This window comes from Amblyomma maculatum, chromosome 9, assembly GCF_055883805.1.
Source record: "Amblyomma maculatum isolate TAMU_Amacu chromosome 9, ASM5588380v1, whole genome shotgun sequence".
NCBI lineage: Eukaryota > Metazoa > Arthropoda > Arachnida > Ixodida > Ixodidae > Amblyomma > Amblyomma maculatum.
In genome coordinates, this window is record NC_139352.1 from 14,293,278 (window position 1) to 14,310,297 (window position 17,020).

The following is a 17,020-nucleotide window of genomic DNA, read 5'->3' on the forward strand; positions in this document are numbered from 1 at the left end:
AGCACATAGCCTGGTTTCCATACTTGCGGGAGTGTGTATGCAAGGATTGACTGAATGTTCTGTCCTAATAGTTTCGCCACACGCTCGTTGGCGGAACGCTGTTTTCTCCAACAGGCCACCAGATGGCAGGAAGAGCTGATCGCGTTTATTGTTTCTGTATATATACAGGAACACTAACCGAGCTATGTCGAAGGCCCCGACTTCCGCAGTTAGCATAATTGGCAACGCCTGCCGGTCTCGGTGTCGTGATTATTATAGACAAGCCCTCGCTCACTGCGCGGCCGTTGGCTTCCGTTGCGGTGTATTCGTGTCTTCGTAACGGCTAGCAACGCTGTTCGTCTGCGACTTGATCTGTGACGTCATCTGCAGCGAAAACATCCGCAAGGCTGCACACGCTTGACTCCTTCGACGTGGGCGATACTCTAGGCACGTCGCCGAAGAAAGATTTCCGAAGGCGTTCAGCACCTGACTGCGCAACATATAGCAACACGCCGACGCTGGCAATTTACTACTGGTGAGTCGAGCACTTTGTAAGCCGATGCATGACTGTAGCAGTGTAAGTCGTATAACCGCTGCATCAACCCGATGAGAAGTAAGACGACGTTAGGCTGTGCAAGGCCACCGCCCCCTTTGATGTATATGTATATAAGTTTCATTTCGGTTAGTCGTTGTGATCTGATCCTACCGTGGTGAAGGGATGCTTCTGTCATTAATCCCTGAGGCTACTAGCCGCTCTGAGTTCTCAGCTTGCCGTCATAGGGCGTTGCGTGGCCCACCAACTGCAGTGCTCTCCCTCACAGCCTGAAAGCAGAGGCGGATGCCCGAGGATCTGCCGACAGGAGAGAGTCAGACCTTGCAGAGGAAAGGGCCGTGGAGAGAGCTTTGGGCGTCCGGTTTTGTCACACCAAGTCTCGCGAGCAACTCTTCGGGTCGGGCTGCAGATATGAGGAGGAAATAGAAGCCTTTCCGCCACTCACTTCGGCGTGTCTTCGAGGAAGGTCTGCGGCGTGATATTGGACACGGCCCCTCCACACGTTCTCACCGCTCTGTCCGGCTGGTGTGGATGTCGTCGGGTTAGATTCTCTGAAGTAGAGTTTGACGCGCAAATTCGTCGACTAGGGGTGACCGTTCTCTGCCCGACGCCTGATGGGACCAGGCCCTGCCGTGTTTATGTGGGCTGTGATGGGACTGACTCAGACTTTCCGCACTGTAACTCCGGCCGACTACTCAGAGTTTATGCATTCAGAGGCACAGTTCGGCCTGACAGACCGGCTCGACATGGCATTCTAGTTATTACGTAAAGTCTCGTTTAATTTCTCTGCGGCGTACGGGTGTTAAAATTCACTGCACAACTTCAACCCCGGAGCATGTTGCATGTCGCAAAGTGGAAGAAAAAAGTGCATGTGCTCAGATTCTAGTCTGAATGTAAGAATGCCTTCGTAGCAAAAAATTATCCGGAGGTCTTCTCAGGAATTTGTCTTCCAGTGGCAGAGTGGCAAATCGAAGTCAACTTGCTTTTTGATGCTGTTATAGCTGTCATTAACTGCTTATTATTCAGGATTTCACGTATCCGAAGGGCAGATTACTCTAAATTCGCAGCTACGCTTATTGAAATTGAATATTTTTGTGATGGGGGGGGGGGGGGGGGGGAGGTGCCTGTTTTCGTGGGTGGTGCCAGCGGTAGCCAGCCTGCACAGCTACAACGCGCTTGAGCGTCCGCTCAAGGTTTACCGTACGTGAATAATACAAACAGCTTGTAGAGAACAATGAAATGGCGGTCTATTTGGTCATGTCAGTGCAGTGTGACCGCGGTAGCTCAAGACTATGCGGATTGAACAGGGCCATTGAGCGGATTCGGGGGTCCTTACAGCCAAAAAATTGGTACACACATAAACAAAGAAGAGAAATAAATTAACATCGCATACAATGCGACACTTTCTGTTATTCTACATAGCGGTCAAGTGTTTAAAGTTCAGCAACGGTATGAGCAGTGTGCCAATTAAATTTGTTCGAGCCAGAGGCCATGGACATGTATTAGCGGGCATTCCGTATTGAGCGGTTATGGATTGTGAAGTCAGTGCGCCCCAGTGATGCTAAGTTGAGGGCACAGTTGGGGTTCAACGTCCCAAAGCGACTCAGGCTATAAGAGACGGCGTAGTGGAGGACTCCGGAAATTTCGACCACCTGGGGTTCTTTAACGTGCACTGACATCGCACAGCACACGGCCTCTTGCTTTTCGCCTCCGTGGAAAAGCGGCCGCCGAGGCCGGGATGCGATCCCGCATCCTCGGGCACAGTAGTCGAGTTTCCTAACCACTGCGCATTCCCTGCGTTGAAAAGCACCCGTCTTCTCGGCTGAAGAACCAGAAGAAAGTGGGGAAGGTAAGTTCGACTAGTAATGTTGATGGAAGTCCAGCTCAACTTTTTGTGTGTGAAGGCCAGGCTAAAGCAGTTAGAAGGGTGAAATTCAAGCGCGTTAGCGCATTTTATCCCTCCAAGCCTTGTAAAGGCCTTACAAAGGTGGAGGAACGCACACTCCTCCGCCTTGACACCAAAACGCTGCTGTGCCCGGCAGTTTTAAAACACTTTGATCCTGCCTGTACAGGAAAGTGCCCGCACTGTGCGTAGAAGTCTTCGGACATCTTCCACATGGTGTGGGCCTGTCAGTCAACCCCGAATCTCACCCCCAAGCCCAACCCCACCCGGGAGGACTGGGAGGCAGCCCTGCTCGGCTGCTCCGATCTGGCAAGCCAGAAGGCCCTGGTCCACCGAGCCCGAGCCGCAGCGGTCGCCAATGGGCTCCTGTAATGAGGAGCCCACCTAGTGTTTGCGTGAGGTTGCTCCGGCTACCTCAAGCTTCCTCCGAATAAAGTTTTTACACACACACACACACACACACACACACACACACACACACACACACACACACACACACACACACACACACACACACACACACACACACACACACACACACACACACACACACACACACACACACACACACACACACACACACACACACACACACACACACACACACACACACACACACGCACGCACGCACGCACGCACACACACACACACACACACACACACACACACACACACACACACACACACACACACACACACACACACACTAGGAAGCTAGGTGAATGTTGGCCGGATGTAAATATAATGCATGGTTTAGGCAGGCAGTCAGGGACGAATTTTCAGTTTCCAAGGCAGAATAACTTACGGCTCGACGCGAAATATATGTTCCTTCAACATGCGTGTGTTGCACAGGGTACGAGTTAACCGTGACTCAAGAAATTTCTTGATTTAGAGTAAGCATCACGACAATTTATTCACCTACAACATGCCAAAAGAAAAAGAAAGGCCCCAAGTGATATCACAGAAGCGATGGAATATTCCTAAGCTCTTGTACAGGCCCGCTGAGTACGGGCTAAGGTACCTGACTGATACCTTATATGTCGCGATGGCGCGCTCAGTACGTGTAGCGGATTTCGATCCTTCTGGATAACCTGCAGCACATTTACGTCATAAAGAGAGCTCTAAAATGTTTGTTTGCCCAGTGAAACACCATCCCAACATTCGACAAAAAATGCACGGCACACTTTTCATATCACCAAATGTTTCCATTTTGACATCCATTTCTTGACTTCGTCAGATCAGTATTTTACTTGTTTGAAATCAGGTGTATTTGCTCATTACGACCTTAAAGCGAAGCTACAGGTCTACAGTGTACAATCGGCCGCAATACATCTAAAAGGTTCATGAAGTTTCTTCGCTTTTTTTTTATCTGAATTAGTAAAACCCTGTATATTATTTACGCGTTTGATACGATCCTTGCCATTGGTCGGAAGCTTTCCTCTCTGCTGTTTGGTGTGACCAGATAAACCTATTTTCGTCCGGTGAAGGGTGAATCCCTCAAGGGTTAACGACCCCACGTACTGGCCAGTGCACAAGGCCGATATCGCAACACAAATCGACGTTGTGCCTAGGGTGTTATTGTAGACATAGATTACCGCCCCCAAATGCGTTTACTTTGGCAAAATGCCTCCTTTGTATTCACAAAAGTCGCCCCTCTTCAATTTTTGTTTTGTCTTCGACGCGGACAAAGTCGAGTCTTGCAGATAAGCACTAAGTGACGATACCCACGTTCTGGGACATAATCCGTTTATCTGCACTGTTGAGAAGGCTTCACCACTGAGCCTTTGAGCAGGACGCGTTCCCCGCACTAATTCATGGCAAACTTGTGTGCTGATTCCAACTGGCGTCCTTGACTACTGACGTCTGAGTAAATTAAGGTATTTCACTGTCAAGACATACAACACACAAGTGGAAGCATGTGGAAGCATGGGGAGGGTGACGGTTGATGGAGCAGTGCTGAGACAATGCCCTATATAGCCGAGGGAGACATGGTGTTTATGGAATTGGAAAATAGATGGAGAGGGAAGTATACGGAAACAGCACCATATCTAGACTAGGAAAAAAGGAGGTTGGGGGTAGCACTTCTGGTAGGTGACGGCTGGAAGAGTGGCAGATAGAAGGGGAGTTGAAGGAACCATGAAATGAAACTTCTGTGGAGCTATTAGCTTCTGTATCGGAGTTGCTGTCTTCCAAACTTGGAATTCAATGTGGAGGTATTGATGACTGTCACAGGCTTGGCACACAAAGGAATGAAAAGATGAGACCTGTAATTTTTAAAATGCTAGACTTTGGAACCAACCTTTCCATCCTTAAAAACGCCAGAAAACTAAAAGGATCTGATACGTACATTAGTAAAAACTTTCTGCGTGTATACGGGAAATTCGAAAGGCTCTCTGGGAAAATTCGGTTGGCATCCGAAAAGAAGCAGATATGTAGAGATTGCGGTACGATTTCCTGATAGTCTACAGTGTTCGTTGCCCTTGGAGTAATGTTTGAGCCGAATCTAACTCTTTTGAACATAAATGCGCAAAGCTTGCTTATTAAGGATGAAGATTTCAATTGACTTGTAGAGTGGTACAGTCCGTCAATTATTTGAGTAACAAAAACATGGTTGGACTATTTCATATCAGACGTAGATTTTTTGTCTCCAGACTACTCTGTTATAATAAACGACATGCAGTTTGCTAAATGAGGGGCGTAGCTTTGTTTATAAAAAAAAAAAAGCATCGAAATGTTTGTATTGCCAGAACGTCCGCATACTGAGTCTGTTTGGTGACGGATAAACATTTCTGGTTTCGTGACAGTTGTGTGTGCTGTATACCGTGCACCTGGTTATAAAACCATTTTCTCACACATCACAGAATACATAGCGGAAGATAGACTCAACAATGATAAAATAATCGTTGCAAGTGATTTCAATACCCTTGTATTGATCGGAACTTGCTCATTTCAACAGGTCATGACAAGGCTGTTATTGAATCCTTAACTAATATGGCTATATCATTTGATTTAACGCAGTGGTTTAATGTCCGACTCGAGTAAACTCTTTTCTTGACCTTGTTTTTGTTAATCAACAGTTGCTACAGCACCGTTTTCAGTGTGACATAGTCGATGGTCTGTCAGATCACAATGGTGTTTTCGGGCAATTAAGCGTGGTTTGTGTACCCCATAAGCCAAAATTCAATATGGTTACAGATTTTGCCCGTGCTAACAACCAAGCTATTGCTAAAATGATAGAGTCGTCTTTCGGAGATTCCGTGACTGGCACTGAAACGTCCGGTGTTGGTGCTTTGTTAGAGCAGTTTAATAATTTAATATATAGCTGTGTGCTTCAGTTCGTCCCCACAAAATATGTGAAACTTAACCCGAAGCATCCATGGTACATAAGAGACATAATTTACCTCATAAGACGCATCAAGCGTATACGCAAGCGCATCCGGTCATGAAGCAAAAGCCACGACTCACTACTTTATTCAATGAAATCTGAGCAAAAGACAAAAATGGCAGAAGCTAAACTCTTTTATTTCAACACAACACTGCCAACATTCATGAAAAAGGACCCATCGAAATTTTCGAAAACAATATTACCGTCTTCCAATCACTCTGCATCCTTCATGATCCCGTAATCATCTCTGAAGTCTTTAATAGCTACTTTCATTCTGTCTTTCATCTTGATGATGGTACTAACCCTCCTATGATCCATAGCTCGGAACACCAGTCACCCAGCCTCGAAATAAATTACGCTGGGGTTCACAACATGGTAATAACAATTGACCCAAGTAAATGTGCGGGACCAGACGCTCTAATATGTTTTTAATGACGTATTCGGAACGGAGTGCCCGTTATCTTAGTCATTTTCAATAAATCACTGGACACATCCTCAGTTGCCCAAGCTTAGAAAATTGTCAATTTCATTGCGGTGCTTAACTCCGGTGATAAACAACAAATAAATAATTACTGATTGATCTTCCTAACTTCCACTTGCTGCCAGCTTCTCGAGCACATTATACAAAAGCACATTATTCAATACTTAACTTGTCATAATCTACTGTCACACTATCAGCACGGTTTTCAATCTGGTTTTCCACTGTAACTAAGCTCATTGAATTTGCTCATGACACAGCTTCTGCCTTAAATAACCGCGATCAAATCCATGCAATATTTATTGACTTTTCCAAAGCATCTGACGTCGTCTGCCATAATGAGCTTCTTCGTAAACTATACACACCACATTTAAAAGGCAATCGGTTGCTCGACTAGATAACCGACTATTCATATTTAAGGTCCTAGTTCGTCACTTTCTACCACGCACACTCATCGTCGAAGATCAGTGCTTGTGCCTCTATTATTTATAAATTTCATTAATAATGTAGGAAATGTTATTATTGACATCGCAGTGAAGTTACGCGTATATGCCGATGACTGCGTGCTTTATCGCAACGTTGCTAACGCCCATGATCAGCAGGAGCTAAACAAAGTGTTTACATTGTTCTGTGAATGAAGTAACGCATGACAAATGAAAAATTAGTTTCACTGAAACAGTTGCGATGACCTTCGGTAACAAAAAGAATCCGCCGCATTTCTCTTACAGTAATAACGGTAACTGTTTCACCTGGGTGTTATTTTTTCATATAGCTTAAAATGTAATTCTCACGTTAATTATATTTCTGAAAAAGCATTTTGCAAAGCTGGCTATTTTAAACGAACTTTAAAAATGCAACGAAGGAATATAAATTAACTCTTACAAATCGCTTAATTCGACCGACCCTGGAGCACGCCTCAACTGTTTTCGGTCCCCTCGTCACGCGCACGGCATTGACCATTTAGAATCAGTTAAAAATAAGCAATCCGGTTCATCTTCGGCCGGTACGATCGAACTTTTCACCTCCTTCACATGTGTACACTTTATCATTGCAAACGTCAGAATATACGCACACGTGAAGGCATTATCATGCTGTACAAGATCGTTCACATGTCATCTGACATTCAGGCACCTTCCTCATCTGTGTCCTCAAGCGCACGTGCAACCCGGCGGAACCTCCCATTATACATCGTTCCTTTCAAACCACATATAGATCGATTTAATTTTTTCCCCGCTAACTGTTGAAATTCGGAATTGATTGCAAGGCTAACTGCGCTCATTGCCAATTGAAGGGTTCGTTGTTCAGTTGCCTAACAATCTGACCTGTTGATCTGTTTTCAATACTTCTATGTTATCTATTTCCATGTTACCGATGTTATTTGTTTTTACTAATGTATGCATCCACTCCTGATATGCCTCTTTTCCGAGACAGCAGTATTTGTAAGTAAAGAATAAATAAATAAAGCACCCTGTAGAGCCGGAAAGTGGGGTGGAAGGGTTGTCGGGAGGTGGCGCTTTTAGAGGATGCCGATTAGAGTTAGCACCAATGGGAGGGCAAGTGGGTAGAAGGAAATCGCACCATATCTATGAGTAGATGGGAACAGGGCGGGGTGACCCTATTGGAAGGTGAAAGCTTCATTCGTTGGGGTCACACACCGAGTGGTGGTGGCTGCATTTTTTTTTAATATCGTTCATAATACTAACTTAGTAGAAGGAAGAAAACAGTATTACCGGCTCCCTCTCCTTTATCTAGTCTGTGAGCCAGCTGCACGCGATGTGCTTCACCCGCTGGCACAAGCTAGCTTGGTATGGAAGCGGCATAGGCGCCTGTTCTGATCAGTTACGACACGGTTAATGTAGGAGTGACGATACAGACATGCCCGTGATAGGCGATAGAGAGGCAGGTGCCGTTATGTGGCGCAGAAAGCAGTTTTGCCACGCTCTCCAGCGTCCCAAATATTTTGATCGCGCATTTCATGCAATTCATTTCCCATTATTACCGCCGTGTACACACTGCAGCTTCCTGAATGAGCTACTGTTTGGTTTGGTAAAACTTTATTTCCCACAGTAGGAGTCCTGGAGGACACTTGGCTAGGCACCAGGTGTAGAGGGCAGCTCCCACGTCGGCACAGAGAGAAGCTCTCCGCCGCCGCGCGGGCCTCCTGGACAGCCCGAAGCTGATCATGTAGTGAAGCACTTTTTAACGCTTTGTCCGAACGTTCCTTGTTCTTGGCGTAGGCGTCGCTCGATGCACAACCACACAGCATATGGTTTAAGTCTAAACGGTCACTGCACCGTTCACACACATGTTGTCCGTCGTAGTCTGGGTCGATGTGCTTCATGCGCCAGGGGTTGGGGTATGAGTTCGTTTGGAGCAAGCGTAACGTGACTGATTGGCTGCGGGTTAATTTCTTATCCGGGAGGGGAAATGAGCTACTGTGCCCGGCAGCGAAAACATAAAGAATGTGCAAAGAGCGATTTCCCACCACCCGTATTTCACCTGCCACTTGGGGTAGCTTTGTTTTTCATTCGACCTGTAATCGTTATCGCGGCGAAACTGACACTGACGTAAAAATGTCGAAAGAGCACATTCGGTTTCGCACATTGCACACGCGCTCCAGCCTTCGCGGCCTCGCCACCACATCCTTCGTCGTGCCTCTTATCCGTGCCACGGGTGACAGCTATAAATGTTTTGCGCCTTGCATCTACCCTGCAGGTGCTATCTTCCACAAGAGCCTTATCGATTTTCGGCATATCTTGACAAGAACGCAGACGCCCTTCGCCTAGCGAAACTCGAGAGCTAGCCCCCAATTATCAAGCACTTTACCGCGTGTCGCTTCCCATCACTCTGCAGTGTGCTGCTGTACCGTTGTGGACGCCGACAGCTCGTCCCGTCGTATTAACGATGAAGGTAGAAGTGGCCAGCAAACGGAGGAGCATCTTGGGCGAGGGACCCCACTGGGATGAGCGGAGCGGAACGCTGCTCTTCGACGATGCCCACGGCCACGAAGTGGTACGCTACGACCCCAAAACCAGGACCGAGACGGAGGTCATCCGCCTTGGTGAGGCTTGGCTTTTCTTCAAATCAAAGCCCGAGTATGCTTTTCTTTTGTCTTTCTTTGAGATCAAGCATCATATACCTGGCTTGTAACTTTTTGAAGTGTTCCTGTACTCTGCCTGTACTCACCTATGGGGCTGAAACGTGGAGGCTAACCAAGAGAGTTCTACTTAAGTTGAGGACAACCCAGAGGGCTATGGAACGAAAAATGGTAGGGGTAACATTAAGAGACAGAAAGCGTGCAGAGTGGGTCAGAGAAATAACTCAAGCTACCGACATTCTAGTGGAAGTTAAGAAGAAGAAATGGACATGGGCAGGACATGTAGTGCGAAGAGAGGATAACCGATGGTCGCTTAGGGTAACAAACTGGATACCAAGGGAAGGAAAGCGTAGCAGGGGGCGGCTGAAAGTTAGGTGGGCGAATGAGATTAAGAAGGGGTCAAGTGGATGCAGCTAGCACAGAACCGGGTTAAGTGGAGAAATATGGGAGAGGCCTTCGCCCTGCAGTGGGTATAATCAGGCTGATGATGATGATGATGATGATGAAGTGTTCCTCCCTTGGTAAAGGAGAGCATGGCGCTTCGTGTCTTGCTTGATAAGTTCCCATTTGCATCATACGACAACGTGTAATTTCTGTGAATTACACGAATATATATGAATTTTATTGAAGTGTCATAACTGTGGACTGAAAAATGTTGAATACGCATTCTGTCAAGTTTCTTCGTAAACCTTTCGAAACATATATAGCATAAGTGCAGCCAAATTTACGCCTTCAAATAGTCTTATATATATACGTGCGACCTGCAGCCTTTCTCTTTAGAGCACCTTGGTGGCTCCATTCATACAGATCAAGTATTTAGGTGATGGTGGTGACTACATTTATTGAGACGCAGAACGAAAGTAGCGCAAGGCAGGTGGCACCCTTAGCCCTAACAAAGGGCTCCTAAGTGACGAAGTAACAGAGTGCTCCTCTAAGTGACTATCGCCACGCAGTTGCGAGCTCAGCAATACAGCTTTCCAGGTTATGGGGAGAGGCTGGGTAGAAGGTTTGGATGATGTTTGCTGGCACACATTACATTTTATAGGGAGAGAAACGCGGAACAGTGTTGACATATGCACTTCTGTGCAGACTAGAATTGGGGTAGTAATGAGAGATGTCTGCTTGCGTGCACGGTAAATGGAACCAGGTCGTAGCATTTTCACGTGCCATGTTATAAGGTAGGTGGGGTAACGGAACATCTGTCTTCGATTGTTGGCGGGGATTTCAGAGCAGGGATTAGAGATGGCTGCTGTCTTGACACTGGTTTACAAGAGCAATGTGACGGGCTGGTTGGTATTGCATATCAGTATACGAGCAGCGCAATTTAACGAGACACACACACAGCGCCTGTGTGTGTGTGTGTGTGTGTGTGTGTGTGTGTGTGTGTGTGTGTGTGTGTGTGTGTGTGTGTGTGTGTGTGTGTGTGTGTGTGTGTGTGTGTGTGTGTGTGTGTGTGTGTGTGTGTGTGTGTGTGTGTGTGTGTGTGTGTGTGTGTGTGTGTGTGTGTGTGTGTGTGTGTGTGTGTGTGTGTGTGTGTGTGTGTGTGTGTGTGTGTGTGTGTGTGTGTGTGTGTGTGTGTGTGTGTGTGTGTGTGTGTGTGTGTGTGTGTGTGTGTGTGTGTGTGTGTGTGTGTGTGTGTGTGTGTGTGTGTGTGTGTGTGTGTGTGTGTGTGTGTGTGTGTGTGTGTGTGTGTGTGTGTGTGTGTGTGTGTGTGTGTGTGTGTGTGTGTGTGTGTGTGTGTGTGTGTGTGTGTGTGTGTGTGTGTGTGTGTGTGTGTGTGTGTGTGTGTGTGTGTGTGTGTGTGTGTGTGTGTGTGTGTGTGTGTGTGTGTGTGTGTGTGTGTGTGTGTGTGTGTGTGTGTGTGTGTGTGTGTGTGTGTGTGTGTGTGTGTGTGTGTGTGTGTGTGTGTGTGTGTGTGTGTGTGTGAGAGAGAGAGAGAAAGCGAGCGCGCATTGCCCTTTAACTCTCTTTTGATTTGTTCACAGATTCAAGCGCTAAATATATCTACGCTATTGCCAGCCAGCCCGTGGAAGACCGCGCTTTTTTGCCGTCTGGTCTCCACTAAATTGATCTGCACATTTTTACATCAGGCAGGACAGGGTCAGACCTCATACCTGCACCAATGTAAAATCGTTCACAAGCCAATTACCTCTTTTTTTTTTTTTTTGGAAGCTTTATGTGCTATGCATGCGCAGAGGACGAGATCGGCAACCTGATCCCTTACGCCGAAGACAATCGTAAGCTGATGGTGTGCATGGGCAACGGCGTCTACCGGCTGGACATGGACACCAAACAGAAGACTCTGCTCACCGAGATGCTGGACAAGGACTCCCCGGTGCCCACGCGTATCAACGACGGCAAGTGCGACGCAGTCGGGCGCTTGTGGACAGGTGAGTTCATTTGCAGCGCCATCGAGGAGTATAGTCACAGCTGGTGGTATTGCTTTTGAGCTCTTAGTGCCTGAAAGACCTCCAAAGAAAGCGGACTACGTATGAAAGAGTTACGGTATGTGTTCCTCACACAATCGTAGTATAATACCAGTGTAGACGAATTGAGGATTAAATTATGTATTAAGCACGTATCCAAATAGAGCGGCGCCATATTGATTGCTAGAACACAATGCACACCTGTCGCGGCCGCTACCGCAGTGCCTGCGGCAGATAAAAAAAAAACAAAAAACAGTCCAGCTATCAGTATGGCGGCCATGAAAATTATAAATCGCTTGGCGAAACCATTCTACGACGGGGAATGTGAAGATTAAAGAAGATTAAGTGATTGTCCAGATTAGGCAGCAGATGTTAGTATTCTCATAAATGTTTTGGCATTAGATACCCCAAAACATTCCCCAAAGATTTACATAACATTTAATTTAGTGTTACTTGATGGCCAAATAAGTGTTTGTCTATATTACATCGTCGCCATGAGAGTGTGCTGCATTGACAGCACTTATCCAGGTGTTAAAAATGCGGTAAATCAAAGCTGAACATTTTAGGTGCCAAGTTGTTACTGTTGAAACGCGTTCGCAATGCGCTTCCCCTCAGTTGTCAAGCTTTCAACAATGAAAATTCATATTCTGTGCGTTCATTGAAACATCAGTATCATCCATATGTGAGAAAAAGCGAATAGTCATCCTTTCTCATGAAACATTTGGGGACGTCTACAATGCGTTGTCGTTTACAAGTCTACATTCTTGAATGCCTTGGTAACGATCGATGTTTACTGTGTGCAGGAAGTCAGAAGTACAGTCACTGGCAAAAATTTGAGATACTGATTCGTGGAAAGAATTATTGCTGTTTTTCCTTGCTGGTCAGTCACCTGGCATATTTCCAGAAGATGCAGCGCGCTTTTCTATTTGCCTTCAGTGTTTTTGTTGACCTTCTCTGCTCGATCGCACAGCATAATATTTTTTTCTGCGAACTATCATCCTGCGCTATGACTGTATCATCGGCAACGAATGAAATTCAAATGAAGCGATTAAAACACGAACAGAAATTTAGGTGTTAACCGAAGGAAGCTCAAAACTAGTACAGCTGCGCTGAACTTCAAAGCCGCAAAGGCATCCATCAGAAATGCTACTCAGACTTCCTTGTATATTCGCTTTAGGAAATAATACTCCGTTTGTTTGTTTTTGTTTTTTTTTTGTTGGAATTTCATTTCTTTATATTTTGTTTACTGCTGATACTACGAACATACTGGACTTTACTCATTCCTGCAGAATTCATAGCGTGAGAGACTGGATAGCCTTCAAGAAATGTTATCAGTTGGGCGGCAGATATATAACATGCTTATTTATTATAATTTAAACAATTAAATCGTCGGTAAGCGAAGTTGCATGTCCGTACATGCCGTGTGGTATTTCAGTGTCAGTGGCACTTCGGTCGACTTCTTTCATAAAATATGTGCAACTCAGCACGCGCTGGCTTACCGTGTGAATATATATGTATATTTCAGTAGACGCACGTATCAGCGTAAATGAATATCCGTGAAAAATGCACACCCAACAAGTGCAGCAAGATATGCGCTCTTGACACTGTAGTCATTTATAAACGATAGGTGGCAGCACCACTAACGTAAAATCCTTCGCAAGGTAGGGCAACAGGCGAACTTCGTGCTCCTTGGACAGAACATCTGCCTTACTGTATTTCAGGCTCAATGCCAGTTAAGGTTGATCTTGAAGGCATGGCGCTAGGAAGGAACAACTTTTGGTCCTATTCCAAGGGACAGCTGAAGCACAAGCTCGACAAGATCTCCCTGTCCAACGGCATCACTTGGACGGCCGACAACAAGACCATGTTCTACAACGACTCCGTGCCCGGAAAGACGTACGCCTTCGACTTCGACCTGGCCTCCGGTGAAATAAGTAAGTTTTGCTAAAACCACAGTATTCAATACAAAATTAAGAATTCTCTTCTATAAGATACAATAGACGACGGCAAAATTTGAGACTGATTAAACTTGCGTGGGTTCCAGCTCAGTCCCGCACTGAGGGAAACGAGAAACAAACAACCTGTATCCCCGCGAACTATTTGGTCGTACGATACGTGTGCGATTAGAATCATCTATCCGCTCAAGAGAGTTAATGGTGCCGCTTCATAAAGTTATTTTGCACTACAGAAACATTATTCCTGAATCGCCCTCCCCTACACCCCTCGCTAAACAAAAAGCTAGTAGACAGGAGCCAATTATATAAATGAAAACCTTAATTAATCTTCATATGTATTTATTATTCGACCCGTACGAATGGACCATTTGCAGAAATCTGTACACCAGCTTCTCTGCAGGGCTTGTTTTCCAACCAAATGGTCTTGCTCCCAGACGCCACTCTCGCAGTCTTTGTTGAAACGAAAAGAGGCAGGCGCCTCTTTATGACACGGAGGGAACGGGACGAACGGGCCGGAACCAGTTATGGTCGAAAAGCAAGGCACTATGAATATCCACCTCCTTTTTGCACACCTCTCCTTGAGTCGTCTTGAAGTCAACTGGAGGCAGTCAAGAGTTTACTTGAGAAGGGGAATTTGCCTCTGTCCATTTCTTCAAATAATGCGACAGTCGTCTGGAAATGACATTTTGGTTGAAAAGCAAGCCTTGCAGGGAAGCTGACTTGCAGATTTCTGCAAATGGCCCATTCGCAGCAGGCTGCTTCAATTGCTGGACATCCAAAGACAATCTCACTCACATAATTTCCGAATGTCCTGCGTGAAAAACCCCGGGAAATTTGTGGCGCGCCAATCAAGAACAGCGGGAGGCCGCGTTTTCCAACTCGGACCCGGAGTTGTAACGTAGGGCGATGGGCACGGTTGAAGAGCGTCCACCATTAACTTTTATCCAAATATTCCCTGGTTACCTTCCTAAAAATTTCGAAGTTTAAGTTTAGCTCTATAGTAGCATGAACTTAGCACGACCGACACTCGCCAAAGGTGGCAATCGTGTCGTGGCCCGGGTCCTAGATAAATGCGCAGAATACCACGAATTCCTATAGCATATCATTCAGGACATGATTCTCATATTGTCAGCTCTCCAGTAAACAGCCACCTGAAAATGAAGAATCGGTAAAAATAATGAAATTATTGCTGTCCCGCATTGTGGTTTTCTTACAAAATTTCTCGCTTTAAGAACGAGAAGGAAGAGATCGTTGTCCAACCTCGCGCGATTTTTTAATCCGCCCTCGGCAGGCAGCAGTCGGTATCCTTTTCGGCCTCCACTCAGTCTTATTTCCTTTTTCTTGCAGGTAATCAGCGCGTTCTGGCAGACTTCAAGGTCACTCCAGGCTACCAACAGTTGGGCTACCCCGATGGCATGACCATCGACATCAATGACAAGATCTGGCTTACCTGCTTCGCCGGCGGAGCCGTGGTGCAGATCGACCCGGAGACGGGTGGGTAAAACGCACCTTGCAATCAAACCACGTTGTAACGAAAAGGTTAATAATAAAACATTTTCGGCGCAAAGACAGCTCTTCTCCTTGCAAGCTCCCACAGAAGAGGATGTACGTGAGATTGCATTTTTACGAACGAGAACTTTCGTATCTAAGTGTATAAGGATATGTAGAGATATAAGGAGCTCCAAGTAAAGCGCATATTTGTATTTTTATTCCGTGACTATTATATTGATTGAAAAGTGTTCAATAGTTGCTGATTTTCTCGACATATCTCGAGATATGTTCAGAGGTTTCAATGTGTAAGTCTGGTTTTCTACTAAATTGGGGTTAGTACCTGTCTGTGTCGGTGAGAATTAATGGAAAGTATACATCGCATCGGTGGATGCCGGACAAAAAGAAAAAAAAAGGCGGCTGCGAGGCAGTTTTGCCATCTCTTTCCCTTGAAAGGTTCCAGAGCACTCTTTACTAATCTTCCACAGGCATTTTTTTCCACTTTTGTCTATGTGTCATTAACCACAGCTAGCACTGCTGATGCAGCTATTACGAAGCCGTTTACCGCACACGACCTTCGACTAATCCTCACTGGGTCCCGCAAGCACCTGTTCCAAACATAGAACAAAATTTACCGCCAAATGTGAGAGTCAGCAAACCAGTTCTTTCGCACGAGAATTATTGTTAGATTTCGCTGACGCGATGCAGCTGTCAGAAATAATTATCATGTGACTCAATTATATTTACATTTACTTATTGCGGCGGCTTTGGCTAGTTGATGGGGTATACAATGATGAGAAAGTTCTCTTTTCAGCGCTACTTATCCATAGCTGAGACCAAGTGAACCTAAGAGGTTCCTTACATTCTTACATTCATAGCCCCCCCCCCCCCCCCCCCTCCTTCGCTCATGTTACGTGAATGCCTCTTCAATGGCTTCTTGTCTTTTGGATCGTTGCAGCTAAAATCCTGACCAAGATCAGCTTCCCAGCAAAATACACTACATCATGCTGCTTCGGAGGGAAGAATTACGACACACTGTACGTCACTTCTACCCATTATCCAACTGATGCCACAAGGCCCGAAGACGGCCTCCTGTTTGAAGTCACGGAGCTCGGCGTCAAAGGGAGACCTGCGTTCGAGTTCGCCGGCTAGCCCGAGGCTTTTGCGGACAATACTGCCGCTTCTTTCCCAGTGTGAAACGCTCTTATACCCATTGTCCTAATAAACCATGCACCCTGCGCTGCACATGAGTGGTTGAAATGATGGCGTCAACTATGTCGGCGCTGGTTGCTGCGTGATCTTTCGCGGCGAGATCGGCGCTTGCTATTTCGTATGAGCGTTGCCTTCGCAATACAAAAGTTTGCATTTTGATAATGCGTAACAACACAGTATCCAGAGATCGAAAGAGCTCCTACTAGCGCAACTTTTGAAGCGCTCACTTCAACGATAAGGTATTTAATAATTTTCAGGCCATTATCAAGATTATTAAACAGACTTTTGTCCAGTGCAAGACACAGACCTTTCCCGCTAAGCTCCAGTTAACCCTGTCCCGAGCCACATAATGTCATGCATTCGCTTTATCCTTCCGCCTGATTCTCTGGCAGTGCATCATCTCTCACGGTAGTGGCAAGATATCGGCACTACAATCCTCCCCTCGCTAGTACTGAGCAATGTGAACCACCTTTGTCAGACCTAATGTAACACTGGCCACACCTGAATTAAAACTCGGCGAAAGTCGGTGGCTCGGGCGGAGAAG

At 46.0% G+C, this 17,020-nt stretch overlaps 1 protein-coding gene across 1 annotated transcript; it reads left to right on the forward strand.

Annotated features, from left to right (window-relative positions):
* The first annotated feature begins 245 nt into the window (after nt 1-245).
* Nucleotides 246-16,524, forward strand: LOC146178388 (regucalcin-like). Its single transcript, XM_084578218.1, has 6 exons — nt 246-514; nt 9,152-9,359; nt 11,591-11,785; nt 13,543-13,755; nt 15,124-15,270; nt 16,223-16,524. The coding sequence occupies exons 2-6, from the start codon at nt 9,203-9,205 to the stop codon at nt 16,414-16,416; spliced, it is 906 nt and encodes a 301-aa protein (XP_084434344.1). The 5' UTR covers nt 246-514; nt 9,152-9,202; the 3' UTR covers nt 16,417-16,524.
* The last annotated feature ends 496 nt before the right edge of the window (nt 16,525-17,020 follow it).